Raw genomic sequence first — 27,633 nt, forward strand, 5'->3', positions numbered from 1 at the left:
GTCACTACCTTTGAGAGCAGTAGCTCAACGATTGCGTTGGCTACTTGCATCACAGCAACCCCCACGGTAGATTTGCCCACGCCAAAGTGGTTCACGACTGACCGGTAGCTGTCTGGCTTTGCAAGCTTCCAGAGGGCTATGGCCACTCGCTTCTGAACAGTCAGGGCTGCTCGCATCTGGGTGTCCTTGCGCTTCAGGGCAGGGGACAGCAACTCAAAGTTCCAGGAAAGTTCCCTTACGCATGCGAAAGTTTCGCAGCCACTGTGATTCATCCCAGACCTGCAGCACTATGCGGTCCCACCAGTCCGTGCTTGTTTCCTGGGCCCAGAATCGCCGTTCCACAGCATCAACATGACCCATTGCCACCATGATGTCCACGGCGCGGGGTCCCGTGCTTTGCGAGAAGTCTGTGCCACTCTCAGACTTCATGTCCTCATCGCGCTGCCATAGCCTCCTCGCCCGATTTCTCAGCATCTGCCTCTGAAAACGGTGGATGATAAGGTGCGAGGTCTTGAAAACGGCCATAACTGCAGCGATGGTTGCAGCGGGCTCCATGCTTGCAGTGCTGTGGCGTCCGCGCTGTCACTCACCAGAGAAGTGCGCGAACTGATTGCCTGCCAGCGCTTTCAGGGAGGGACGGCGGGAGTGACGGCTGAATGACGACAGTTACCCAAAACCACCCTCGACACATTTTTTTTCCCCAGCAGGCATTGGGGGCTCGACCCAGAAATCCAATGGGCAGCGGGGACTGCGGGATAGCTGCCCACAGTGCACCGCTTCCAATGTCGACGCTTGTCCCGTTAGTGTGGACTCACAAAGTCAAATTACTGTTCTTAGTGTCGATACACACATTCGACTTTGTAATATCGGTTCCACTAATTCGATTTAAGTAAAATCGAACTACTCTCGTAGTGTAGACATACCCTTATTCAGAGTTGCAGATTGAACAAAGAATCCCTGTTCCTATTGTGTTAGTTTCTTCTGTAGGGAGACATTTTTCCCACAGATACAACCTTGAGTTTATGAAAAGTTGGCACATGTCAGTATAAGATATGGCATCGTCCCACCTTCCTTCCAAGGGACCAATGCCTTGCCTTAAGACATAAAGGAGACAATCTTTATTGCCATATACTTTCACTGTTTCTTTGCTTTAACACCTAGGAATGTACCTGTTGGACAATCAAAGGAGTTTCTCCATTCCTATGGACTCCAAATCAGAATTCAACATATATATTTTATACTAATAACATTTTATCAAAGTGTTAATTTGCTAACTTGAGACCATGGGCGGAGACATTATGTAACCTGTTAACCATTGGCTACTGTGCTATCTTGTCTTGCTGCAAACCTATCCCGGGGTGTGGAACTGCCTACCCCGTCACTTTCCCCCGCCCATGAAAAATCCATACATTCTATTGTAATCAATTGATTGATAGTGTCTCTGAGCCTAATAAGCCAGGTGACACTCCGCCAGCGCTGTGTGTAATAAACTCCTATGCTTGACCTCTTCACGATGTGGATTTATGTCCTTCACAGTGTATAAACAGCACACCCAGCTCCTGGCTTCGTATGGCTAGGAAACCTTTGACTGCCCTTAATCACTTGACAGCCCAAAAACAAGTTTGAGGTGGCAAAATTGGCAGATGATACAAAACTTCTTGCTGTAACGTCACTGCCCCTTTTGCCCCCCCTAGGGCCGCCAAGAGGGGGGCAAAAGGGGCAGATGACTCAAGGCCAGCAGCGGCCAGAGCCCCGGGCCCTTTAAGCCGCCGCTGGAGTCCTGGGCGGCACAGGCCAGGCAGCATGGAAAGGCTGGCTGGGGGAGGCTGAGCCCCAGCCCCGCCCCTTCTGCCTGAGTCCATGCCCCTTCCGGGGGCCTGGAGCCGGGCCCCCATACCAGTAAGAGTTTTATGTTACTTTCACCCTGGTGCTGTGGGGCTAGACGTGCCATCTTTTTGAAGTGATGGTAAAACTCTGGCCCATTTTTGGTTGTTAAAGATCCACTTGAACTGTTCACTTGGAGGGATGGCGGCTGCAAATCCAGTGCCTGGGTAAAGAACATGCTGATGTAGAGATACTAGATGAATCTGTGTAGGCACATTCTTCATGATCCTGTATGTGAAACCTGAAAAATACATGACAAAACAGTCATTGCTAAATAATTTCCAGCATGACATTCAAATCCTGCAGTCTTCTATAAGGCAAAACTTCTACTCAAGCTAGTTTCAATTCATGTGACTACTTGCATCCATTTCAGATTGAATTAAACTTTCCAATTAAGATTTTGCAATGGCATCAAATGTTTTACTAAATTCCAGATACAGTATATACTTAACATGATTTATTCTTTATAAACCTGACACTTCATTGTTCATCGACTAGTTCCATTAGCCTCTAAGTGAAAACATATTTTCTCTTAAGGTTTGCTCCATTTTGGAGTGAAGACAGATTTAAAGGACAGTAATTGACAGGATCACTGTACTTTCCTTTTTAAATACTCTTACCAAATTGGCTTTTATTTTTATTTTATCAGGTACCTGCTTGAATCTCTGTGGTTCAGGGATTCACTTACAGCTCAATGAGTGGCAACTAATGTACAGATAATCACATTTTCTTAGTATTTCATTCCTGCCTTCTACCAGTTTTAGTTAAAAGAGCTTCAATTTTCCATGACCTTTTTCTTTATTTTTCTTGTTTAAAAAAAAGACAGTCCATTATAACTGTTAGAATCATGATAGATTCAGCCTGTCTCCTACTTTAAAGGCTGTTGTTGTTTTTTACTGAGTTTTCCCTTGGTATATTATTATGGAAGTGCGGCTCACAATTCCATAATTAAGGCTGAGTTGAGTTTTCCACTATAAAGCAATGATATAACCACTGTGTAAGACATGAAGAATACAGGATATCTACCCTAAAATTACAGCACTTACTCTGAGTACAGAAGGAATTTCCTGAGAATTCACAACTAAATTTGTTACTTGGTTTATGAGTTAAAAATAATTTTTAAAATTAAAATTTAGCACCCTGTGTCAGACCATTTTTATGTCCCAAATGATCTTAATAATGGAATAACACAAACCCTTAAATTGTCCCATATAGTTAAGACTCATGGATTGTGCATTTGCTACATTTTGAGAACTAGTTTTAGGATCAACGGCCATTTTTCCTGTTATTCTTCATACCTGTTTCAGATGTTTCTCCTTCAGCAGAAGCTGACAAATACTGTTCTCCATCATGGAACTCTTTCAAAATGGCTGCTATCTCCTATGTTCTCAATGATAATGAAGCTAAAGGGATGCCATTCACAAAAATACCCTCTCTCAAAATGGCTACTGTGATAAATGAAGGGTGTGGGGGTAGCTCTCCTTTCTGGACACCCAGCCAGCCAGTTAGCTGTAAAATCCCTCTTGGTAGCTGTCCTCTACTTGCTTTACCTGTAAAGGGTTAAAAATGTCCCCCAGGTAAAGAAAAGGGCACCTGACCAAAAGAGCCAATGGGAAGGCTAAGACTTTTTAAAATTGGGAAGGAAGCTTTCCCTTTGTGTCTGCGGTTGTTCTCCGGAGAGGGGGGACAGAACAAAGTCAGGGCTATGACTATGCTATAATCAGCTTTAAGCCAGGTATTAGAAATCATCAGATTATATCTAGAATTACTTATTTGAAACCCCCCAAATATGTAAATAAATTAGGAATGTTTAGAAAGACGTGGTTAGGTTTATTTCTGTTTATTTTTTAAGGCTTGTGGACTTCTCTGTGCTAACCTCAGTTGCTTTTGTTTGCTTGTAACCTTTAAACTGAAACCCAAGAAAGCTATTTTGGGTGCTTAATTTTTGGAATTGCTCTTTTAAAATCTAGCAAAAGCCTAAATTCCAGATGTATTTTCTTCCTTTTTGTTTTTAATAACATTTTTGTTTTTTAAGAACAGAATTTGATTTTTGGTGTCCTAAGAGGTTTGTGCATGTGGGTTGATTAGCTGATAGCCACAGCTAATTTCCTTTGTTTTCTTTCTCAGCTCTTCCACAAACCGGGGGTGGTGGTGGTGAAGGGGCTTGAGGGTACCCCACAGGGAGGAATTCCCAAGTGCTCCTTCCTGGGTTCAAAGGGGTTTTTTTGCATTTGGGTGGTAGCAGCGTTTACCAAGCCAAGGTCAGAGAGAAGCTGTAACCTTGGGAGTTTAATACAAGCTGGGAGTGGCCAGTATTATTTTTTAGAATCCTTGCAGGCCCCCACTTTCTGCACTTGAAGTGCCAGAGTGGGGAATCAGCCTTGACAGATACCATCTTCCATTGTTCCCAAGTGGTGTGAGGCCAAACTGTCCTCAGGAAGACGGTGGCTTTATGTGGCTATTTTGAAAGAGGGCAGTTATAATACTAAGCACTTATTTTTAAAAATTACTGTTGTACCAGATCTACTCAACAGGGAGGACAGGAGCAGGACATTTGGCAGTGGAGTGTAAAGACATTTGGGAACAGGACAGAGGAGGAAATCAGTGTGCGCGTGCGCAGGTACATGCATGTGTGTGTGTGCGCGCGCAGGGAAAGGAAAATTGAAGGGAAATGTTGGAGACAGAAATGGGGAGAAGTAGGGGCATGTATAGGAATTTAAACTCCACCACTTTTGAAGGGGCATGTTCTGTGCCCCCTCCCTGGCCAAAGGAGCTCATTCTCCCAGCCACGGCCCTGGGATCAGAGGAGCTGCAAGTTCCCCGCCATGACCCCAGGGCCGGAGGAGTTCTGTGTCCCTGCCAATTACTGGGGGGAGTGCAGTGTACCTGCTTGCCCCCCCCCCGTGCACGCCCCTGGGGAGAGGAATTGGTGTGTGCATGGGTGAATGGGGGGAGACATATGGAATTGGGGGAAACTGGCCACTATATTCTGGCTGGTTTACATAGCATCAGAGTGGTAGAAAGCAGCTAGAATTGGTGACTCTAATCATAAAAGTTAAAAATAGGGCTGTCAATTAATCCCAGTTAACTCAAGCAATTAATGCAAAACAAATGATCTAGATTAAAAAAAATAGTCACAATTAATCACAGTTTTAATAGCACAGTTAACCAATAATAGAATACCAACTTAAATTTATAATAAATATTTTTGGATGTTTTTCTACATTTTCAAATATATTGATTTCAATTATAACACAGACTGCAAAGTGTGCAGTGCTCATTTTATATTATTTTGATTACAAATATTTGCACCGTAAAAAAAGAAAAACAAAAGAAATAGTATTTTTCAATTCAGTTCATACAAATACTGTAGTGCAATCTCTTTATCATTAAAGTGCAACTTACAAATGTAGAATTATTAGAGCTTTCAATTACTCACAATTAATGCATGTGATTAACTCAAAACAAATTAACGTTATTTTTTTAACGAGCTTTACTCGCACACCTCTGTAGATGGGACTCAGCAGCAGCTGGGCGGGGAGGGAGGCAGCTTTGGGGCACATGATTCAGACCCTGGGTCTGTGTTGGAGTAGACTGGCGTGTCTGGTTCAACAAGACAGGGTGCTGGAGTCCTAAGCTGCCAGGGCAGAAAAGCAGGGGCAAAAGTTGTTTTGGCACATCAGGTGGCAGCTCCCAAGGGGGTTTCTGTGATCCAACCTCTCACAGTGGCGTAGTCGAGCAGGCTCTGTGCACAGCTGATTGCTTTGTGGTACTGGTAGTAATTTTAAGTGAATTTTAAGTGTGGTGGCTGGAGAACAGACAACGTGGTTACTGGTTTGTTATTTTCTGTTTGCTTATTTCGGGTAAAAGAAGTAGGGACAGAAAAGGAAGCAAAATAAGTCAGAGTGAAGATCAGAAGAAGCTATAACTACACAAGTTGCAAATTGCCCAGAAAGGCTGAACACTGGGCACTGGGCAAGTCTCTGTTAACTAAGAAGCCCTTGAGCTGAGTGCATCTCAGTTTCAGTGAACTGCAGATGGGTGTGACCCAACCTCGGTGTCTGTGCTGAAGCTGACTGGAGTGTCTAACTTAGCAAGAAAGGAGTGGAGGGGTGCCTATTCTGGCAGGAGAGGGTTCTCTGTGGTATCCCAACTCATCGAGTGACAGTCTAAAGGAAAGACAAATGGAAATTGATGGGCAATTTGCCCAGGAAAAGGCTGCTCTGGAAAAAGAAGAGGCTGCCCACCAGCAAACCCTGGACATAAAGACAAAGCAAATTGAGACCAGAAGCATGAACTAGCTGTAATGGAGTGGAAGAGGTGCACAGAGACATGTATCCTGGAGCTGGAAGTTGGGGTCCTGGTGACTGCTGTGGTGGGAACAGACCCCAAGGACTCTGTTGCTGGAAGCAAGCCCAACCTGAGTGAAAGGGAGGGGATTTTGCTGGCCAGTGAAAGGTCTGTCATAGCTGGTAGCTGTAGCTTACAGCTGAATCAGGGTCTCTTTCCCTTTTGGGGCCCACAGGGGAGCCCAAAAACAAATTTTAGGTATACTGCCTCCACCATGGTATCATTACAAATCTTATAATCTACTGAGTGTGGTCATCCTGTTTGTATAAATGTACCACTCTTGTATCTGAAAGTAGAAACATGAAATATAACTCTGAGGGCCTATTGTAATTATGCAATGTGTGGGCCATTAATGGTGGTTTGGAAACTTGACGACTCCCATTAACAAGGACAATTGTCTGCAGATGGCTCTGTTTACTTGTAAGTCTCCCTGTATATGTGTGTGCTGGCAAATGGGTAATGAAGTCTTACAGTGACATGTGATCATGTCACCTGAACTGGAATCCATCTTTAACCTGGTGCTTTTCCATTGAGAAGGAGGGGTGGGAACCCAGAGAGGGACAAAGGATTCCCGTCTTATGCAAAAGATATATAAATGGGTGGAACAGAAAAAAGGGGGCAGCCATCATGAGAAATCCCCTAGCTACCACCTGAGCTGGAACAAGGGCTGAACCAGGGGAAAGGATTGTGCCCAGACTAGGAAGGCATCCAGTCTGTGAAATAAACTAAGCTCAATACACTAAAGAATACTGGCTACAAATAATTTCTCACCCTAAATATTGTTTTAAGCAGATTGCAGAGTTTCTTGAAGGTAAACGGCATGGTTGCAGCTTAAATCTCCAGGTATTCCTTTCACAGGCCAGACACCTTCCAGCCTAGGTCCAGTTCTTTCCCAAGTTCAGCCTTAGGTGTTTCCAGCAGTCATCTTCAATGGGGAGTCCATGAAGAACTGACCCTGATTAACTCACTCCCAAGCCTTAAATAGGATTTACATATGTCAGGAATCCTTTGTTTCCCAGTTTGATCCCCACCCCCTCCTAGTGGAAAAATACCAGCAGTTCAAGATGGTGTCCAGTACCAGGTGACATAATCACCTGACCCTGCAGTGTCCAAATCAGCATCCCAAGAAACTTCTCAGGAAGGAGGGAGATTAGTATATTCAAAGACCTATTGTTCTCCTTAATGGCCCATCCAGGCTGATTGCATTCTGTCTGGTGGGTGTTCTCCAGGTGCAAACACAGTTGTAATTGTATCAGAGGGGTAGCCGTGTTAGTCTGAATCTGTAAAAAGCAACAGAGGGTCCTGTGGCACCTTTGAGACTAACAGAAGTATTGGGAGCATAAGCTTTCGTGGGTAAGAACCTCACTTCTTCAGATGCAAGGCACTTCTTGCATCTGAAGAAGTGAGGTTCTTACTCACGAAAGCTTATGCTCCCAATACTTCTGTTAGTCTCAAAGGTGCCACAGGACCCTCTGTTGCTTTTTACAGTTGTAATTGTTACATAGTTCATAGTCTTAACTTTAAATACAAAAATGGTACATGCATACAAATAGGATAATCATGTTCAATAAATCATAACTTTTCCAATTATATCTCACATCACCCATCTTGCATAAAATACATCTTAGTTATGCCATATTCATATTATAACAATATTTCTGTGAGGAATATGGGGTGTAGCGTCACAAAGGTTCCCTGAAAAGGGATGAGGAGAGAGGGCAGGAGGGAGGGGAAGAACTAATTCCAGAGTGTATCGCAGTCTTATCATGCATAGCACCCAGCGATCTGAGGTGATATGGGCCCATGCCCAATAGAAGTGGGATAGCCAGTCCACAAAATAGGGGAGGATGGATCCAGATATAGTTCTGGATAGCCAGATATAAGTGGGATAGCCAGTCCACGGGCACACCCTCAAAGCGCCTGCTTGGTGCCAGGTGACTATCTGGTGGGCCCAGATCCCTGGGTCGAAGAGGGTTGGAAGGAGGTCTCCTCTTGTAATTCCTGCCCTGCCTTCTACTATAGTCCTGTCTCAGTTGTGACTGGTAGAACTGAGGCAATGGCTGTGGCTTGAAATGTTTTCTCAATGGGTCCAGGGTGTACAGTCCTAAAGACTTCAGCGTGGCCCTGGAGTCCTTCAAGCTGTGCAGCTTGCCATCTGTTTGCTCAGAAAACAGTGCAGTGCCTTCAAAAGTCAGGTCTTGGATTATCTGCTGCCCCTCGTGAGGGAGGCCTGAGGTCTGCAACCAAGAAGACCTTCTCATAGCCACCGCCGACACCATGGTCTGCACAGCTGAGTCAGCTACATCCAGAGCCACCTGCAGGGATGCCTTTGCCACCGCCCTGCCCTCCTCGACCAAAGCCGAGAACTCTGCTCTGGACTCCTGGGGCATTAACTCATTACATTTTGTCATTGCTCCCCAGGTATTAAAATAACATTGACTACGGAGCACCGGCTGATTTGCAACATGAAGCTGGAGCCCCTCTGTGGCATAGATCTTTCTGCCAAAAAGGTCCAGCTTTTTGGCATCCTTAGCCTTCAGGGTACAACCCTGTTTCCCTTGCCTTTCTTGCTCATTTGCTGCTGAGATTACTAGGGACCCAGGAGGGGGATGGATATAAAGATATTCAAACCCTTTTGGTGGGATGAAGTATTTTCTCTCCACCTTCTTTGCCATAGGTTGCAATGAAGCTGGAGTCTGCCACAGTGCCTTGACCGGTTCTAAAATGGCACTATTGAGGGACAGAGCTACCCTTGATGGACCCAATGATGCCAAGATATCCACCAGAGCATGGGAGGTCTCTGAAACTTCCTCCACCTTGATCCCTGGGTTTTGGGTGACCCTCTTTAGCAGCTCTTGGTGCGACTTGTGGTCATCTTGTGTGGGCACCATTGAGGTTCCTGCAACCGCCTCCTCCAGTGAGGAGGAAGAGGATCCTAGAACCAGTCTTGATCTTGCCTGTGAGCTCCTGATGGGTCCCGTGGTGCCAGTCCCTGTGGCACGGTACTGGGCTTGGTGCCTTGGTCATGTCCCTGTACCACTACAGAAGGAGGTGGTGGTGGGGCTCTACTTTCTGATGCCATTGAATATGACCTCCCCGACTGAGGTTCTTGGACCTGAAAAGCCCAAGGAGTCCAAAATGGCCATTGCACCAGCATCTGCCATTGTGCTGGCCAGCCCATTGGTGGGAATCCCTGAGTCATGTCCTTTATCCAGTACAGTTGGCCTGACCGGTGACGGCTCCTTCATGAGGTATAGGACTCTGGATCCGAGTCCGATGCCGAGGATTCACTGCCCAGAGACCACGGGGGTGGGGTGGTGCTAGATGGTACCAGCAAGCGGTCCCGGGATGGGCTGTTGCATCATTGCCAGTTTTCCTTTTGACAACACCTGGGGGCTCGGTACCGAAACTGTCCTTGCTTCCAGTGCTGGCTTGTGTCTAGTTGGTGATGGCAGTATTGGGAGGGACATCAGGTCCCGTGCTGCCTGGAACTCCTCAGCCGTGGACCGGCGTGCCAACCCTGCACTCCTATGGCTCTCCCTTGGGGTAGGGTCCAGTGGCACTGGACTCGACAGCTCCCTCCCTGGGGTTGGAGTCAACGGTGCCACAGTAGCAGCCGTTGAGCCCAAGTGGCACTGTGCAGGTCTCACTCTGCCAGAGTCCTTATGACCGGTGGGCCTTGGGATTGGGGAGTGCCCCCTGTCAGTTTTGCACTGCTTCTTGTATGGTACCGGGGAACAGGAGCAGTGCCATATACTCTCCTGCACCAACCTCCTCTGTACTGGCAAACTGTGGCAATGCCGGGAGTCATGCGATGCTGATGAGGAGTCCTTTCTCTGTGCCAAAGAGATCGGGCTGCAGTGCTTGTCCCTCACAGAAGCCAATGCACTCCTCACAGAGGCAAAGGTGCTCGGTGCCAAGTCGGGGTGACCCGGCTCCAAGGGATGAAGAGCCGCCTCCATCAGGAGGAATTTAAGTCTTTGTTCCCTTCCTTTTGAGTCCTTTAAAGCTGACATAAATTTTGCAGCGATCACGCAGCTGGGATTCACCCAAACACTTGAGGAAAATGGAGTGGGGATCACTGATAGGCATAGGCTTGTGGCAAGCCTTGCATGGTTAAACCCCGGAGACCGAGGCATGCCCCGGTCCTAGGGTGGGAAAGAATCCATGGAGCAGGGTCCTACTCTATGCTAACAACTACAAATTTTTATATAACTATTTACAGGAAAATGTACAAGTAAGTCCACTGGGGAGAGTACCTGCAGAGCGACCGTCACAGGCAGAAAGCAGGAACTGAGGGGATGATGGGTCTGCAGGCTCCTATATACAGCGCCAAGAGGGCGCAACTTCAATGGGCACTGGAGCTGACCCAATGGATACCATTGAGAGGAAAAACCTTCCGGCGACGGTGCATGCAGTGCACGTACACCTACATTGGAAGGGACATGAGCAAGGACTCGAAGAAGAATCAATATATTTGAAAATGTAGAAAACATCCAAAAATATTTAAATAAATGGTATTCTATTATTGTTTAACCGTGCGATTAAAACTGTGATTAATCATGACTATTTTTTTAATCTCGCGATTAATTGCAATTAATCTTTTTAATCGTTTGACCGCCCTAGTTAAAAATAAAATTATTTAAGATACAAATATCAGATAGTAATATTATTTTGGGGATTATTATTTAGTGTTTGGGTATACGATCGTTTGGTTTTTCAAAAAAGGAAATACCTAAACAAAAATTCCAAAACATCCAAACATGTTAAGATATGGGGAATACCCAGATAAGCCAGACAAACAATCTAACTCTGCCCTGTAGTGATAACATGGGGAACATGAAAAACCTAATATATCTTTAGAAATCAGCTTCATCTAATCCCAAACATTATTATGCACTAATCATGCTTGGTTATTGCATGGCATAGCTACAGGCAGAGTTAAAGTTGTTTGGGTGCCTTAACTGTGCATTTCCATACATAAAATGTTTAGATTTGTTTTATGTTGAACTCAGTTTCCTGAACAACAAGGAGTCAGGTGGCACCTTAAAGGGTGCCACCAGACTCCTTGTTGTTTTTGTAGATACAGACTAACACGGCTACCCCCTGATACTTGACACTCAGTTTCCTGAGTTCGTAATGCTTATCTTTGGGATAATTACAATACCCCTGTAATGTTTTACTTCTAACTTACTGATACGTTTAATACATTTTCTATCCAGGAATATTTATGAAAGCTCTTCCTATTCTCCTGTGTCTAGTATTAACACATTCTGCATTTTTGCTGCATTTCTTTGTTCTCTGCAGGCTTAACAGACCCTGTTTATCTTCATGGATTTCCCTGGTTCATTTTCTGTAAGAGTGCTTTTTGTACTAGGAAAAAAGCAGAGCAGTTTGGAACTGTATCACTGTCAGGAGAGTCTGTTGCCAACTCTATGTGTTCAAAAATCGTGAGATTTTAAAAAGTAATGCGTTCTTTTTATTTGTCATCTGGAGTTTGAATGTTTAGGGCTCATATTTTCAAGCTTTTCTCTACACCATAATCATTGAAACTTACTGTTTTTGTATAAAAGTCATGTGTAGAAAAGCCCTTTAACTCTGCATTTGTTTAATTATTTCCCTTATTCTTGATCAGCACCAATATATTAGAAACACAGAAGGAACTTACAGGTCTGTTGTAAGAGGAATGCCATTGACCCAGTAGAAGCCTTCTTCTCGCTTGCGCAGTCCAATCCAAGAGTCTTGCATGTGCATACGCTTAGTGAGGAAATGCTAAACAAGACAACGTTTATATTAACTTGAATTTCTCCACTGGGAACTTTTCTGTACCCACTCAGGAGGTATGATTAGTCATTCTATCAAGGAAATTGTTGTTATTGCACTGAAAGCAATGGGCCTGATTCTGCACTTACATCTATCTTGAAGAATTTATAATCTTAGATTAAGTCACAGTGTAATCTAACCTAACCTGAGTGAAACAAACAAAGAGGAGTGGAAGGTAGCAGGAAAGGGAGGACGAGATAACAGAAATCTGAGCATGTTAGCATGTGGAACTCATTGCCACAAGTTATCACTGAGGTCAAGTGTTGAGCAGGATTCAGTAAATCATTAGCTATTTATAAAGATAGCAGGAATATTCAGGGTTATGACTGTATGGGGGTTTATTTAAAGGTTTTGGAAAGGATATTGTGACAGACTGACAATATCCTGTAATATCCTGAACAAACCTTATGGAATAAATAAAGTTTATTGAATTAAGTTAGACCTTATTGAACTAAGCTTAATACTTCTGGTGTACAATATATTAAAAATGCAACTGTGTATGTGTTGTTGGGGCATTGTATGTATCTTGTCTAATAGGAGGGGGATGCTAATAAACTTCTTCCTTCATCAACCTTTGAGGTCCCACAGGGAGATACACATATATTAGTTCCAACTGGATTTTACAGGGAGCAACAGACAAAGAAAAGACTTCTGGGTAAAAGCCTGGGTTTAAACTGATCCGGGGCCTCATTTCTGATCCAGCAAATGGACAGGAGCCCTGGTCCACGGAGGGCCCCAATCCTTAGGGGAGGACTGGAAGGACTTGACCTACTGAGACCTCATAAGATTGTGTGCTTGTTCTGACCTGAAGCTTTGATGAGCTTGTAACCACAAAGAAACCTCTAGAGTGGGGTGATGCCTGGTAAGCTTATTAGCATGCATGTAGGTTCTTTCATTGTTTTTAATGTTCTCTCTGTAATGCTTTTTACCTTAAGAGTAAAGTTGGCTTGCTTAGAAAGAGCTGTGTCGTAACTTGTATCTATAGTAAACACTCTGTTATCAGTCTTTGAAGAGAAAGCAAGCAGGTCTGGTTAGACAGACTGTCTTTGCTGGGAAATACACAGTGAAGGCAGGGAACTGTGCAGCCTGAGAATACCCCAGTCAGAAGGGAGTGAGACACAGGTCTCCACTAAGGAAGGCAACAGCTGGGGAGCTGGAAGCCCAGAGTGGGTGCCCTTGCTGAAGGGAAATACAGGTGCAGTTACTCTGAACTTTGACAGATATAAATTCTCATGCTTCTAACCAAAAGCCAATGACCAACTAATGGTATAAAGAAGAAACTTTCACTATAGATACGTTTCTGTAACTGCCTTCTACAGGGTTTCTTACACTTTCTTCTGATGCAGCTAGTATAATGGACAGGGCCGGCTTCAGGCACCAGCTAAGGAAACAGGTGCTTGGGGCGGCCAATACAAAGGGGCGGCACTCCGTCCGCTATTAGGGCGGCCTGTCCGTGTCTTCAGCGGGAATTCGGCGGCAGGTCCCTCATTCCTTCTCTCTCTTTGAGCTGCTGCCGAAGTGCCGCTGAAGAGGAAGAGAGGGCATGAAGGAACCGCTGTCGAACTGCCACCGAAGAATGGAGTGGTGCAATTGCGCTGCCGCCTATCGGCCTTTTTTTTTTTTTTTTTGCACTGCTTGGTGTGGCAGAAAACCTGGAGTCAGCCCTGATAATGGATGCGATGGATCACTGGTCTGACCCAGTATAGCAATTAATATGTTCCTATGGTTTTTTTATAGACTAGCTGTGATCACAGTTTATAGGTATAGAGCAGTGCTTCTCAACCTTTCCAGACTACTATACCCCTTTCAGGAGTCTGATTTGTCTTGCGTATCCCAAGTTTCACCTCACATAAAAACTACTTGCTTACAATATCAGACATAAAAATACAAAGGTGTCACAGCACACTAGTACTGAAAAATTGCTTACTTTCTCATTTTGTCTAGATGAAATTTTTGTTTGTACTGACTTCGCTAGTGCTTTTTATGTAGCCTCTTGTAAAACTAGGCAAATATCTAGATGAGTTGATATACCCCCTGGAAGACCTCTCCATTCCCCCAGGGGTACATGTATCCCTGGTTGAGAACCACTGGTACAGAGCATTGTTATTGCTGAATTTCTTTCCAATACAAATAAATAAAATCAGATTAAAATGCATGGACTAAATTCAATCTTGATGTAAGTTAGTGTAAATTGACTTCAGGACTGAATTATTTCCATGTCACTATCTGTTATCACCAATAAAATGTGTACCAGCCAGTAAATCAGATAACACTCTGGCTTTCTGACCATATTCAGTGATTAAAGCAGGAAAGAAAGTTCAAATATCAGTCTATCAGAAACCAAACTTTCCATAGAATACACAGGTTCAAGTTCTCATCTAATAATAAGTAATAATGCAGCAATGTCACCTGTGTTGATTAACCCAGTGTGGTTGGACAACAACAGGAAGGAATGAAGATATGTCAGTGCAAATGACAAAACAGTGAGTTAGAATCCAAGGAAGGCCAAAGCAGATCAATCCAGATCTACATCACTGACACAGTCAAGGGATCTAGTCCTACCTTAGCATAGTTGGTGTGTGTCTCTGTCACGTTATTGACTTGACCTGGGACCGTATAGAATATGGTTGCAACCAAAGTCCTGTAGTGGCACCAAATCTTGTATAAAGGGGGTCAAATGAGGTGTCTAAGACAAGGTTATGGTTTGCTGGTTATGATTATGCTCTCTATATGTGTGTATCAATTTTGTAGTTGAAGTTATGAATATTGGCTCTACACTGTCTGTATTTCAAATTTATGCTGTGCTTCTGGGAGACATCCCAGACAAGTTGGTGTTAGCTCTGCCTAGCCTGCTTGATGGCCCAATAAGGACCATCAGCTATACAACTGACCCATTGAGAGAAGGCAGATACGCCTTGTAACTCAGCAAAGTATGCAGGAATTTGCCCATGTGACTCCAGACTTCATTTTGCTGTGATTTTCCACAGTAAGAACAAAGAGGTGTTCTTACACCTGGAAAAGACTATAAAAGGCTGATGCCTCATCTCCATCTTGTCTTCAATCCTGCTTCTTACCTCTGGAGGGACTTTGTGTAGAGCTTCCATTTGTAGCAAAGGACTGATGACCCATCCCAGCTGTGGATGTACTCCAGAGACTTGATTTGAACCTGCAGTTTATTCTATCATTGCTATAAGCCTGAACCAAGAACTTTGCCATTACTGTATGTAATTGATTCCATTTAACCAATTCTAGCTCTCATCTATATTTTTTCCTTTTATGAATAAACCTTTAGATTTTAGATTCTAAAGGATTGGCAACAGCGTGATTTGTGGATAAGATCTGATTTGTATATTGACCTGGGTCTGGGGCTTGGTCCTTCGGGATCGAGAGAACCTTTTTTTTCTTTTACTGGGGTCATAGGGTATTGGTTTTCATAACCATTTGTCCCCATAACAAGTGGCACTGGTCGTGATACTGGGAAACTGGAGAATTGCTTGTGTGATTTGTGGTTAGCCAGTGGGGTGAGACCAAAGTCTTCTTTGTCTGGCCGGTTTGGTTTGCCTTAGAGGTGGAAAAACCCCAGCCTTGGGCTGTAACTGCCCTGTTTAAGCAATTTGTCCTGACTTGGCACTCTCAGTTGGGTCCTGCCAGAACCAGCATTGTTACAGTCTCAAATAGGGATGAAAACCAAAATATTCAAATCTGGGTTATTTAAAATTAGGCAACTACATCCATATTTAGGCATTTAAAAATAAGTGACCTGAAGATCCACTGCTCCCAGTGGGATATGGAATTAGTTGCCTAATTTTAAGAACCCATGTTTAACACTTTGACCTAAGTGTGTATCAAGGAGAACAGATGATACCAGGAGGCAAGGAACCACAAGAAACAGCAGTGTAATCATTCCACATAATTCACTGCTCTCCAGAGGGAAGAGGGAGAGATAGGTGGAGAGAAACAAAAACTTACAGAATTTAGAGACTGGAGTGGTAAAGAACAGAAACCACAACTAGAGTACTCTCCTGATTTGTAGTCCATACCCACAGCTTTGCCAAAGCACCTCCTTTAATCTGAGGAAATTTTCTCCCACTAGTGCCTGCAACGCAAGGAATGAATTGGGCCCATTGTTTTAAGATTCTGATGGCTGTCTTACATTCTTTTAAGGTGGTCAGATACCACAGGTATGGCCATGATATAAATATATTGACAGAGGGGCAAAAATCACCACGCCTCTTGCCAAAATTCTATTAGAAGGAGGTGGGTTAAACTAATGAGGCATCATCACTCATCTGTCTGACACCATGAAAGCCCATCCACAGAAGTACCATTCCTATGGAGTTACATGGTTTTAGGGAGATGACTAGGTGTGGAAAGGATATTGAAGAACTGTCCTTCACAGCACTGTCCCCCTTCAAACTCATTTTGATTTACCTACTGGCTATATCAATAAGATGGACTCCCACTCCCTAATATCAAACTTCTTCAGTAAGATAGTTGACCTAGGTGTATCTAGAGAAACCATGACAGCTAAGCCCCTGAGGCCCAAGATTGTGGGGCCAGGAAGTTGTGTGGATGCAGTGACCTCCATCCTGGTGCCTGGCCTTCTCAGAATGGTCTCAGATCTCCAGGTTTTCCTCATTTTCCTCATTGGGACCTCTATGATGTTGGAAAGTCACATCTCCCACTTACTACATGGAAAAGCAGTCTGTCTTCCCTCAACCATGCTTAAATTTGGAGGAATTCTGCAGCCTCAAAGCCAAGGAGTTTTTCACCTACATGGACTCTGACTGTCTTCTAGGTGGGAAGCCATTGTCTAGTCTATAATTCATCATTCCCAAGAAATAAAATTAATATGACTCATGACAGATGTTGTTTGTACAGGCCAAAGCTTTTCTGGGGGGTGCTTTCCCACCCATATTTAAAGGACAACATCAGTTTTGCAAGTAGATGATACTGGAACGTGATCTCCATTTCACTGGACTGTGTTTTACAGGATCTGATTTCTTTACCACAGATCCATTCATCTCTGTGTACTGTGAGCTTGGACATGCACTGGAGGGAGGAAGGGACAGGAAGGGTCAGGGGATTAATAATTTCACCTCTAATTTGCCAGTTCAAATCCAGCCATCAGGGTAATGTGTGCATTGCTGCTGCCTCTGCTGGGGCTAAATAAAGGCCCTTGGTTTCCTGGACTGACAATCTGGCACCTTTCACTATCTGATTCACATAATTTTTTATTTTACAAAGACTTAAAAGGACAAATGTTGAATGAGAAAATGGGGACATTACAGGAGCGAAGGAAAGAGACTAAATGAACTTTGTTTTTATTCCCTTACCATTTCTTGGTGGTTTTCAATCACAGCTAGTGAAGCTTCATAAAGGGAACAGAAGCTCTGACTGGAGTCCCAGTCCTTCTCCTCCTCTGAGAGATAATAACATTTCCTTTTGAAGTACAGCCAGTCCTCAGGGCATGGTTCAGAGGGCAGGGAGATGGGAGGTTCTTTATTGAAGAGATGCCATGCAACTAAAAAGGAAAAAGAATGTGTCATATTTCTTTCGGATAAAATCTCCCAGTTCAGGTTCTCTGGGGCAGCCTAACCCAGCCAAGTTTAGCCCTTCTGAAGACAAGATTCACAGTGAATGTCAGAGGAAAAAACAAACTAAATAAAGAATAATAATGCACCTCATCCTGCAAGCCCTTCTGCATCCAGAACTCCCACTGGCTTCTGCTGAGGCCAATGGTACTTGAAGGAGCTCAACACCATGCAGAGTGTGCCCTAAGTGACATGTCCAGGATCTCAGTGACGGTCTCACCCTCCATGTGTACCAATGCACATCCTAGGTCATGAGCACCTTCATCCCCAAGGCACCAAAAGTTCTCTACCACTTGAGCTATACTTTAGCTGATAGCAGTAACAAGCTCTTATCTTCTTTGGGCCACCTCACTCACCTCAAGTAAAAATAATTGGGCTTTATACATGTGAAGTGCTGTGGAGAGGAGAAGGAGTTTGTGGGGAGTGAATCTATATCCCAGTCCCTGTGGCCAGAACCTCCTGCTGCTCCAGCTTCTCCTCACCATTTTTGTGGGGTGTTAAGATCATTGGAGCTGCATAATCATCAGTCGTGTAGCCATTCTCCCAGCCTGCCCCCAACACCACCTTCTACATTGGTCTATGTTGGACTGGTGTGAAATCCCTTTCTGCAATGCCCAGAGAATATAGAATCTGTTTCCATCTGCACAACCGCATTGGGGGCATAAATGGTGTCAGGAGTTTTGCAGAAGGGATTCTCACCAGGGTGAATTTCACCCCATGGTGAATTATTATTTATATCAGAGTAACTCCCAAAATGTCTCACAGCACTATACTGACATGTAGACAGATGTATTACTGACCCCAAAAGCTTATAAACTAATGGCAGCCATGAAAAAAGAGCGACAACAATAGATGGGAAAATTGGAGGATGGCCAGAGGAGGGTGTGACGAAGTGGGGATTTTCCCTTGTCATGTTGTATGTGAGCCTATGTGAGTCTTACTGTTGAGCCTATGTGAGTTTTACTGTTTTGCATGAATATTGTGTGTGCCTCAGTTTCCGTGTGCTGCACCAATGCCTAGGTGGTGGGAATAAGGCTGTGTGACTTTGGCTGAGACCCTCGGAGGGCAGGTTAGGCTGCTCCAGCTGCCTACATGTAGGCGATGGCCAGTGCCCTTCGTAACCTGAGACCCAGGACGGGGATGAAACCAGGTGACGACCAGGTAACGACCAGGTGACACTTTGCCTGGGAAGTGAGACAAAGACCAGGGGGAGGAGCAATAGGGGTGTCTGATGTCGGCTTGCTGGAAGCTGGGCAGTCTGCTTGGGGGGACTGGAAGAGGGGGAGTCCCCAAGGTGGACTTGGCTGGAAGTCACTGATTTCTGTGCTAGCAAGCTCTGTTCTATGCTGTGTTCCTGTCAACTAATAAACCATTCTGTTCTACATGCTGGCTGAGAGTCATTGCTGACTCAGGAGTTGGGGTACAGGGCCCTCTGGCTTCCCCAGGAGCCTTGTCTGGGCAGACTCGCGGCGGGAAGCGCACGGTGTGGAAGGGGATGCTGAATGCTTCGAGGTCAGATCCAGGAAGGTTGAAGATGTGTAAGCATCTTGCCCTGGCGACAGTATGCTCAGAGAGAGGAGGCATGCTACCCCAGAGTCCTGACTGGCCTCATATGGAATAGTTCCAGAGCACTGGCTCAGTGACTCCGTGACAGAGGGTTACAGACAATAAGGTCATGTACACTTAAAATTTTACCAGCATAGATACATCAGCTAGAGGTATGCTTTTTACCAATATAGCTATGCCAGTAAAAGCCTTAGTGTAGATGCAGTTATATTAGTATGACAGTGCTTATGCCAGTATAACTTATGCTGGGCAGGGGAACAGGCATAAACTATACTGCTGTAAGTACTTTCATACTCATAGAACTGTGTCTACAGACGGTTTACTTAGAGTTATGCACATCTTGTTACAAAATGTGTTTGACAATATGTATAATACTCCTTTAACCCACTGAAATCCTCTTCCAGGGTAGAGTGCCCCATATTCAAACTCCCAACCCCATCCTCAGTCACCATTCAGTCTCTCCATCCACTACCCTCTCTAAACATCCAACCAGCCTCTGTCCTCATTCTACATGGCAACTTCTTGGCAGGTCATCCTGTGACCATTCCATACCTACTCCTAGCAGCCCGCTCCCTCAGCACAAGTTCTCTCTCCCCCCCTGGGGTATTGTGAATGTTTTTAGTAACAAAACTTGATAAAGGAGAAAAAAATCCTCGAGGGTTGGTGTGGGGTAGGAAAATGAGATTCTTTCTGGTCTCCAATGAGTTAAGGGCTAGAGCTGGCTGAAAAAGGGGAATCCTTTTCTGGAAAAATTCTTGCAATTTTGAAAAAAGTTATGTCCTGAAGCTAAACTTATTTTCATCAGAAAAATTCTGACAGCTCTGTTAAGGGTACGCAGGGCATTTCACCCTTAACAAATGTTTAATTAGCGATACTAAAAAATAAACACAGAAAAATAGCAAGTGACCCCACAGAATGTGGGAAAGGGGCACAAAAGGTTGAGTTAAGAATAAAAAGGCAATTTTACTGCTAAATCCTTTGGATTTTATTAATTTGTGGGGTGGGAATTAAACAGTTTTGGAATAGCAGACTTCATTCTTTTTTAAGATTCTATATTGAAATTATTCTGCCTCAATAGCAGCATCACATTGCTATAAAGATGCCTGACATAATAAGGTACAATGTTGCCTCCATTAATGGGAATTCTGGCTTTAGGTCCCAGCATTGCCAGTATTGTTGAATACAAGTATTATTGCATTTGACAACTGAAGTCCTAGAGCAGGGGTCAGCAACCTATGGCACGTGTGCCAAAGGTGGCATGTGAAATTATTTTGAGTGGCACTCACACTGCCTGGGTCCCGGCCACCGGTCCCGCGGCCTCTGCTGCCATCTTGGGGTCCTACCGCTGGCCCCCTGCCACCTGGGGTCCATCTGTCGGCCCCGCTCAGCCTGCTGCCGGCCCCAGGCTCCAGACACCGATCCCAGGGGCTCTGTTGCCATCCTGGGATCCTGGCTGCCGGCCCGGGGTGCTGCTCCTCAGCCCGGGGCTCTGCAGCTGCCACCAGCTGTGGCCCACTGGCCCCAGCCTGGGGTAGTGAGGGCTGCAGACAGGGGCAAGAGGAAGCGCAGCTCAGCATCCCCAACTTAAAAATTGTTCCAGCGCCACTGTACTGGGATATTTTTAAGTCCTGATTTGCTGCTTGCTCCATCACTGTCACGTCACATGGAACAGCGCACTGTGTTTGACGTTGTGTGTGCCGTCTGTCATGATTTTTTTTTCCACTGTAAGTTTGAGGGGTACATTTGACAAAACGTCAGCTCCTAAGAAAGCAAAGTTAGATGTCTGTTCACTTCACGTCTTGGACAGACACATTTGGATTTATTCAAAAGAAGGACCGTGCTGTTTATGCTTTCTGTTGTGAAAGTGTTGTTGTCGCACATCAAGTGTTCGAAGACATTTTCAAACGAAGCACGAGAAAACCTTTCTTGATGAAACAGACAAGACTGAATCAATCAAAAAGGCAGTAGCAGGATATGAGAAACAAAGCAGTGTTTTTAAATGCTTAAGTGTAAGTAAAAATCAAGCCACACAGAAGGAAATTACAAGATTGTACAGTATCAGAGGGGTAGCTATGTTAGTCTGGATCTGTAAAAAGCAACAAAGAGTCCTGTGGCACCTTATAGACTAACAGATGTATTAGAGTATAAGCTTTCGTGGGTGAATACCCACTTCGTCAGACGCAAGATTGCACAGTGCATTGCAAAAAATGGAAAGCCATTTACAGATGGGGAATATATAAAAGAAGTTTTTCTCAGCAGTTCAGAGGTTTTGTTCAATGATTTGCCAAATAAAGATGCGTATCTAGAATAAAAGAACTGCCTGTCTCTGCCAGAACAGTTGAGAGACGTGTAAGCGAAATGGCAGAAAACATTAACGAAAAGCAGACAACTGCTTTAAAAGACACAGCAGTCTTTAGCATTGCAGTTGATGAGAGCATGGATATAAACAACGTTCCACGTTTGGCAGTTGTTGCAAGATATTGTGCTTCCAATGAAATCCAAGAGGAACTTTGTTGTCTAAAACCCCTGCATGGCACAACAAATGGGGAAGATATAGCAGAAAATTTTGTAAACCATTTTTAAGAACGAGGAGTTGACATCAGACAAATATTTTGTGTGACAACAGACGGTGCTCCTGCCATGGTCGGAAAACAGAAGGGATTTGTAACATTACTTGAAGATAAAATTGGCCACCCGACTGTCAAATTTCACTGTATCATCCATCAAGAAAACCTGTGTGCTAAAATTTCTAATTCAGAGCTTAATAATGTGATGAATACAGTGGTGCAAATTGTGAATGTCCTTGTAGCTCGATCTGCTTTGACTCACAGACAGTTTCAAGCACTGCTAGAAGAGATGAACAGTGCTTATAATGACATTCCACTTCACAGCAACATTTGGTGGCTAAGTCGTGGCAAGGTTTTGGTGCACTTTGTAAACTGTTTTGATGCAATCAAGGTCTTTTTGTCAGAAAAAGGACAAAACTACCCTGAACTGGACGATGACAAATGGCTGTGTAAGCTCATGTTTCTAACTGTCATCACTACTCACCTAAACGAATTCAACCTCCATCTCCAGGGTACAGGGCAAACAGTTCTGGATCTTTATGAAACCTGGAAGGCATTTGTCGTAAAACTAGCAGTTTTTTCTCGGGATATTCGAACTTCGACTTTCTGCTACTTCCAACACATAAAAGAACTATCGACACGTTGCACTGTCAGTGTCGATGAGATTGGAATGTACATGTAAGAACTGGAATCAGAATTTTCTGACAGATTTCAAGATTTCCAGCGATTTGGCCCAATGCTTTCTTTTCTAATTAAACCTGAAAAGTTCAATGAAAACAACTTGGGTTTGTCTGCATTTCCATGGATGGGTGTTGAAGATTTCGAAATGCAGCTCATTCGGTTAAAAAGCTCAGATTTGAGGGCATCAAAGTTTGGAGATCTGCAGAATGCACTTAAAGCTACCGAGAAAGATCATGGCCTCTATTTTGACCTGCTGGCCAGTGAAATGTATCTGTTTGAAGAAAATTGCGTTTGCAATGCTTTCAGTATTTGGATCCACATACCTGTGTGAACAGGTATTTTCACACATGAAATCTGTCGGTCCCTCTCAGAGCCAGTTAACAACTGATCACTCAGAAGCCTGTGTGCAGCTTAAAGTATCCAAATTTGTGCCAGACATTGGAAAACTCTGCAAGGAAAAGCAAGGGCAAGGATCACACTAAACTGATAAGATCTGCATTTTAATTTAATTTTAAATGAAGCTTCTTAAACATTTTAAAAACCTTATTTACTTTACATACAACAATAGTTTAGTTATATATTATAGACTTATAGAAAGAGACCTTCTAAAAACATTAAAATGTATTACTGGCACGTGAAACCTTAAATTAGAGTGAATAAATGAAGACTCGCCACACCACTTCTGAAAGGTTGCCGACCCCTGTCCTAGAGCATGGTAGTGAGATGAAATGTACTTCAAATGGTAAAAAAACAATACAAATACTTACTCAGGAGAATTACCAGGACCAATACCAAAATCAAAACAGCAACAGAAACAGTTCCAGCGATGCGATTCTGGCATGATAAAAGACCTAAAAAGGTGAAGATCATTAAAGGCTTTAACATGTGTGTAGCAATTTCAGGTTTAGGACTACTGACTGGAGTTAGGCTGTGCCCCACAGAGCCAGATAAAGGAATCCTCAGACAACGCTGGGATAATTTCTAATCTCAGTTACACCAATGTTATCCTGAGCAACTCCACTGAAGTCAAAGAAGTGTTTGCTCTGGTTTTACATCAGTGTAACAGCGCTTTTCTACACACAGAATTACAGCATTCCTGATTAATTTTGTTCCTGATTAACTTCACATGTGGACACTTACTGTTTGCAAATGGGTTATGTATGCTAAACATGAAGAAAGCACTTTTCTTGTGGAATAATGGTGGCCACACATGGAGTAATTCAGGAACAGCTACTGTGCTTTAAATTCACACCCTATCTTAATCAGTATTAATTTTCAAGCATACACAACTCTGGTGTGAGACCAGAATCTGACCAGTTATGTCTACCTAGCAAATCCACCCAACCCAGTCAACCGGTCAGCCACATGTGCATACCTGTAACCATGTTTTATTAGTGAATGCAGCAAGACAAGATGAGGTACTTGAGTGGGGTTGAGGGGCATGGGGCAGGAGACAGGGAAGAGTTAGAATCTCATATGAGGGGGCAAAGGGATACAGAGGATTTCAGGCCAAACCAAAGACAATAGTGACTTGGATTTAAAAGGGCATGTCTACTTGAATTCTAATCTATTTAAAATATATATGTTAAAAGGAGCCTCAAACTCTATACCTGCTCCTCAATACCCTTATCAATCACTGTGGTTTTATAATCACATTTTTCTAGTTTCAAAAATGTTTGTTTGTTCACCCCTGTTGTTGTATGAAAGACTCACACAAACAACGGGGAAACAAATAAACATCAATCACATTTCCCATAGATTTTGGGGGCAGTTTGAGAAGCGCAACTCTCATAGAGGGCACCCCCAGAATGAGGCATTCAAAGCCCCTAACCTCCTCTGACTTTTTGGCCTTCCTATACAGGGAAAGTAGACTCAGCACAAGACCCCAGATACTCAAAGGTATTTCAGTGGGAGTCAGGCACCTAAATGCCTTTCAGGATTTGGGCCAATGTGCTGGCAAATAGAAAGTTGATGAATATTCGTTCTCTAATCTCTTTTAGTTACAATAATCTTTAACGTTACCTGTAGTTAGTAGGAAACATTTTCAACCAGAAGTATGATTTTTAAATTGGGAGTGTCCCTTTAAATAAGCAATGGCTTTATGTTTTCCTAGTGCACCTGATATTTAAAACTGTGATAATCCCTGCCTAAAGAGATATGCTTGAAAGGGTATGAAACAGCGAGGTATCTATTGTTTTGTTTTTCCACTTAAATAAAAACACATTCTCTTAATTGCAGAATTTACAAATTACAAATTTATTAAGATGCACTTGGCTGACAAGAGTTGTACTTTGTTCCTGAAAAAACAGACCCATAATATTGCACAGTTCAAATGGCAGAATTTGAGGCATGGGGCCTGGCTGCACATCTTGAAAGCGAATCAATTGTTGGGGTGAGGAGCCCCACCACTGGATTTTGTGAGAGAGATTGTGTCCATTCCGAAGTCAAAATGTGTGTGTGGGCAGCCCTGCACTCTGGGCAAAATAAAACCATTGTGTTGTGTCCTTCGCGTGCAACTAGCGCTTGCAGCAAACTCAGCCCCCACCCGCACCCGATCTGGGCATCTCTCTCTAGCACCACGCAGAACTCAAATCTGGGACTCCAACAGTCTCAGAACAGAGGGTTCCCAACCTGGATGTGGCGCCGAACTTCCCCGCGATGGAAGTGTTCAGCGTCTCCCCCCCCCCCCGGATTCAAGCTGGATGTGGGGGTTTTAATTTAATTAAACATTACAACCTCCTCCTCCTGTAATATCCTCCCATCTCCAGCCCTCTTCCTTTCCTCACTCCCTTCGGTCATCGTCCCCGAACACAACCCTCCTTTTCTCTTCCCTTACCCTTCCCCCATCCGAAACCTCCCCACCCCCAAAGGTGGGCACCCTTCCCCCTCAAATGCGTCTAGGCCCATACTGCAGCGGAGAGGAGTGGGGACAATTCAGATCGCACCAACTCCACACACAGTCTCATGGAGTAAAATTAAAATCTCTTACCGGACACAGCTTCCTTCATCCGACTGAACAGCTCCCCGCATCCCGACAGTTTCCGTATCCAGAAAGTTGCATTAGGCGGTAACGAAGGGCTCCCAGTTTCAGAATCACCCCCAAGACTCCGATCTCTCGACCCGCTGCGAACCTGGGGCTCACTGCCGGTGCCGGGTGCCCACTGAGTGCAGGGCGAGCTGCGATCTTCCGGGGTTCCCGGGGGTGTTGTGCTTGTTAGCGGCTCTCTCTCCTCTTGTTCCCCGGGCTGGTATCCAGCTGCTCCTGACGTAGACCGAGCATGAATCCCTCCTTCTCCTTCCCTCTGGGCCCCTGCAGGCTCCATCCTAGCTGGGAAGCGGCCTAGGAGTGGTCGCGCTTCCTCAATGATCCGGTTCCCCCTTTCACTTTCACTTGCGTGCCAGGGCGCTCGCAGGAAAGGCTGCGGATAGCACAGGCGCCTCCCCCCGATAGCACCTCCCTGCTCTGCCCTGCAGAGGAAAGCAGGGGACGGGAAGGGAAGGGGTGGGGAATGGGGAGAATAATGCCTCCAGAGAGCGAAGAGGGCAGAGTGGCACAGGGGGAAGGGGATGGTACATGGGAGGCACAGAGAACAGCAGACTGAATAGCAGATGAAGGGGTAAAGGGGAAGGGATAACATGGGGAAGGGAGATGGGAATGACCTGGGAGTTGAGAAGAAGTTACAGGATGGGTAGCACAGAGAAAGGAGGAGATGCCATGGACAAATAGCAGGAGGTGGTACAGAGAAGAAGGGGTGGCCTGGGACATAGGAGAGAGGAGAAGGTGAAGAGATGGCACAGAAAGGAGCATACGCATAGTTTGACTGCTATATTCGGGGGGGGGGGGGGGGAAGCCCAGGCACGCACACACATGTGCACAGTGAAGCTAGTTCCCTTGGCTCGCTGGCTCTCTCCCCCCACCTGCAGTTGTCCCTGGGCTGCTGGTGCCGGGGGAATGTGGTCGGGGGAATGGGTTAGGATGGTTTAATGGGGCATCTCCAGCTACTGCTGTCTGCTGTGGCGACCTGAGCAAGGGGGCTGTGGCCACTCTGGCAGCAGCTGTTGCCATGTTGTGCCTGCTCTGGTGCCCCCCTGTGCTGCTAAAGCCCACTCCCTGCTGGGGCAGCTGGTGGGGTGACACCACATGCCAGGCTCCTGCTCCCCCCACCCTCATTTCCATATCCAGGGATTTCCCTAACCCCCCCTGAATTTCCCCAACACCTCCCCCCACCCCCAGTTATATGCAGTTTTGCCAATTTAGTCGTTTGGAAATTTGAATTGACATTGAAGCATTAATAGATACTTTAAAAGCATATACAGTATATGGGAAAATACTTGTACCTGAGAAAGCATGATGGGTTTGAAAAGTATGAACAAGGACTAGCTTCCTCACCAAGCCATTATTTATGTAAATATATGTTTCCTAGTAGGCCAAGGTTTTTAAAATGCATTCTTTGCCAAGGTTGTTATCTCACATCATCACTATCTCAAGAGGAGTTTCTGTACTTTTTATTATTATAATTAATTTTTATGTAAGAACAGCCATATTGGGTCAGACCAATGGTCCATCTACCCCAGTATCCTGTCTTCTGACAGTGGCCAATGCCAGGTGCTTCAGAGGGAATGAACAGAACAGGGAATCATTGAGTGCTCCATCCCATTGTCTTGCAGCTTCTGGTGAACAGAGGCTAGGAACATTCAGAGCATGGTTGCATCCCTGCCCATCCTGGCTAATAGCCCTTGATGGAGCTAACCTCCATGAACTTATCTAGTTCTTTTTTGAACCCTGTTATAATTTTGACCTTCACAACATCCCTGGCAAAAAGTTCCACAGATGACTGTGCATTGTGTGAAGAAATACTTCCTTTTTTTTTGTTTTAAACTTGCTGCCTATTAATTTCATTGGGTGACCCCTGGTTCTTGTGTTAAGTGAAAGGTTAAATAACATTTCCTTATTCATTTTCTCCACACCAGTCAAGATTTTATAGGCCTCTATCATATCCCTTCTTAGTCATTTCTTTCCAAGCTGAAAAGTGCCTGTCTTTTTAATCTCTTCTCATCTGTTCCATACCCCTAATCATTTTTGTTGCCTTTCTCTCTGTACCTTTTCCAATTCAAACATATCTTTTTTGAGATAGAGTGACCAGAACTGCAAGCAGTATTCAAGATGT

General features: G+C 44.5%; 1 protein-coding gene across 1 annotated transcript; it reads right to left on the minus strand.

The window, feature by feature from the left end:
• Positions 1-1,412: 1,412 nt before the first annotated feature.
• LOC117885188 (C-type lectin domain family 2 member L-like) lies at positions 1,413-25,879 on the minus strand. The gene is made up of 5 exons (XM_034786401.1): positions 25,455-25,879; positions 23,233-23,316; positions 17,394-17,581; positions 11,903-12,006; positions 1,413-2,125 (listed from the first exon to the last, which is right to left on the minus strand). Exons 1-5 carry the CDS (start codon positions 25,786-25,788, stop codon positions 2,014-2,016), a joined length of 822 nt encoding a protein of 273 aa, XP_034642292.1. The 5' UTR covers positions 25,789-25,879; the 3' UTR covers positions 1,413-2,013.
• Positions 25,880-27,633: the final 1,754 nt, after the last annotated feature.

Source organism: Trachemys scripta, chromosome 1, assembly GCF_013100865.1.
Source record: "Trachemys scripta elegans isolate TJP31775 chromosome 1, CAS_Tse_1.0, whole genome shotgun sequence".
NCBI lineage: Eukaryota > Metazoa > Chordata > Testudines > Emydidae > Trachemys > Trachemys scripta.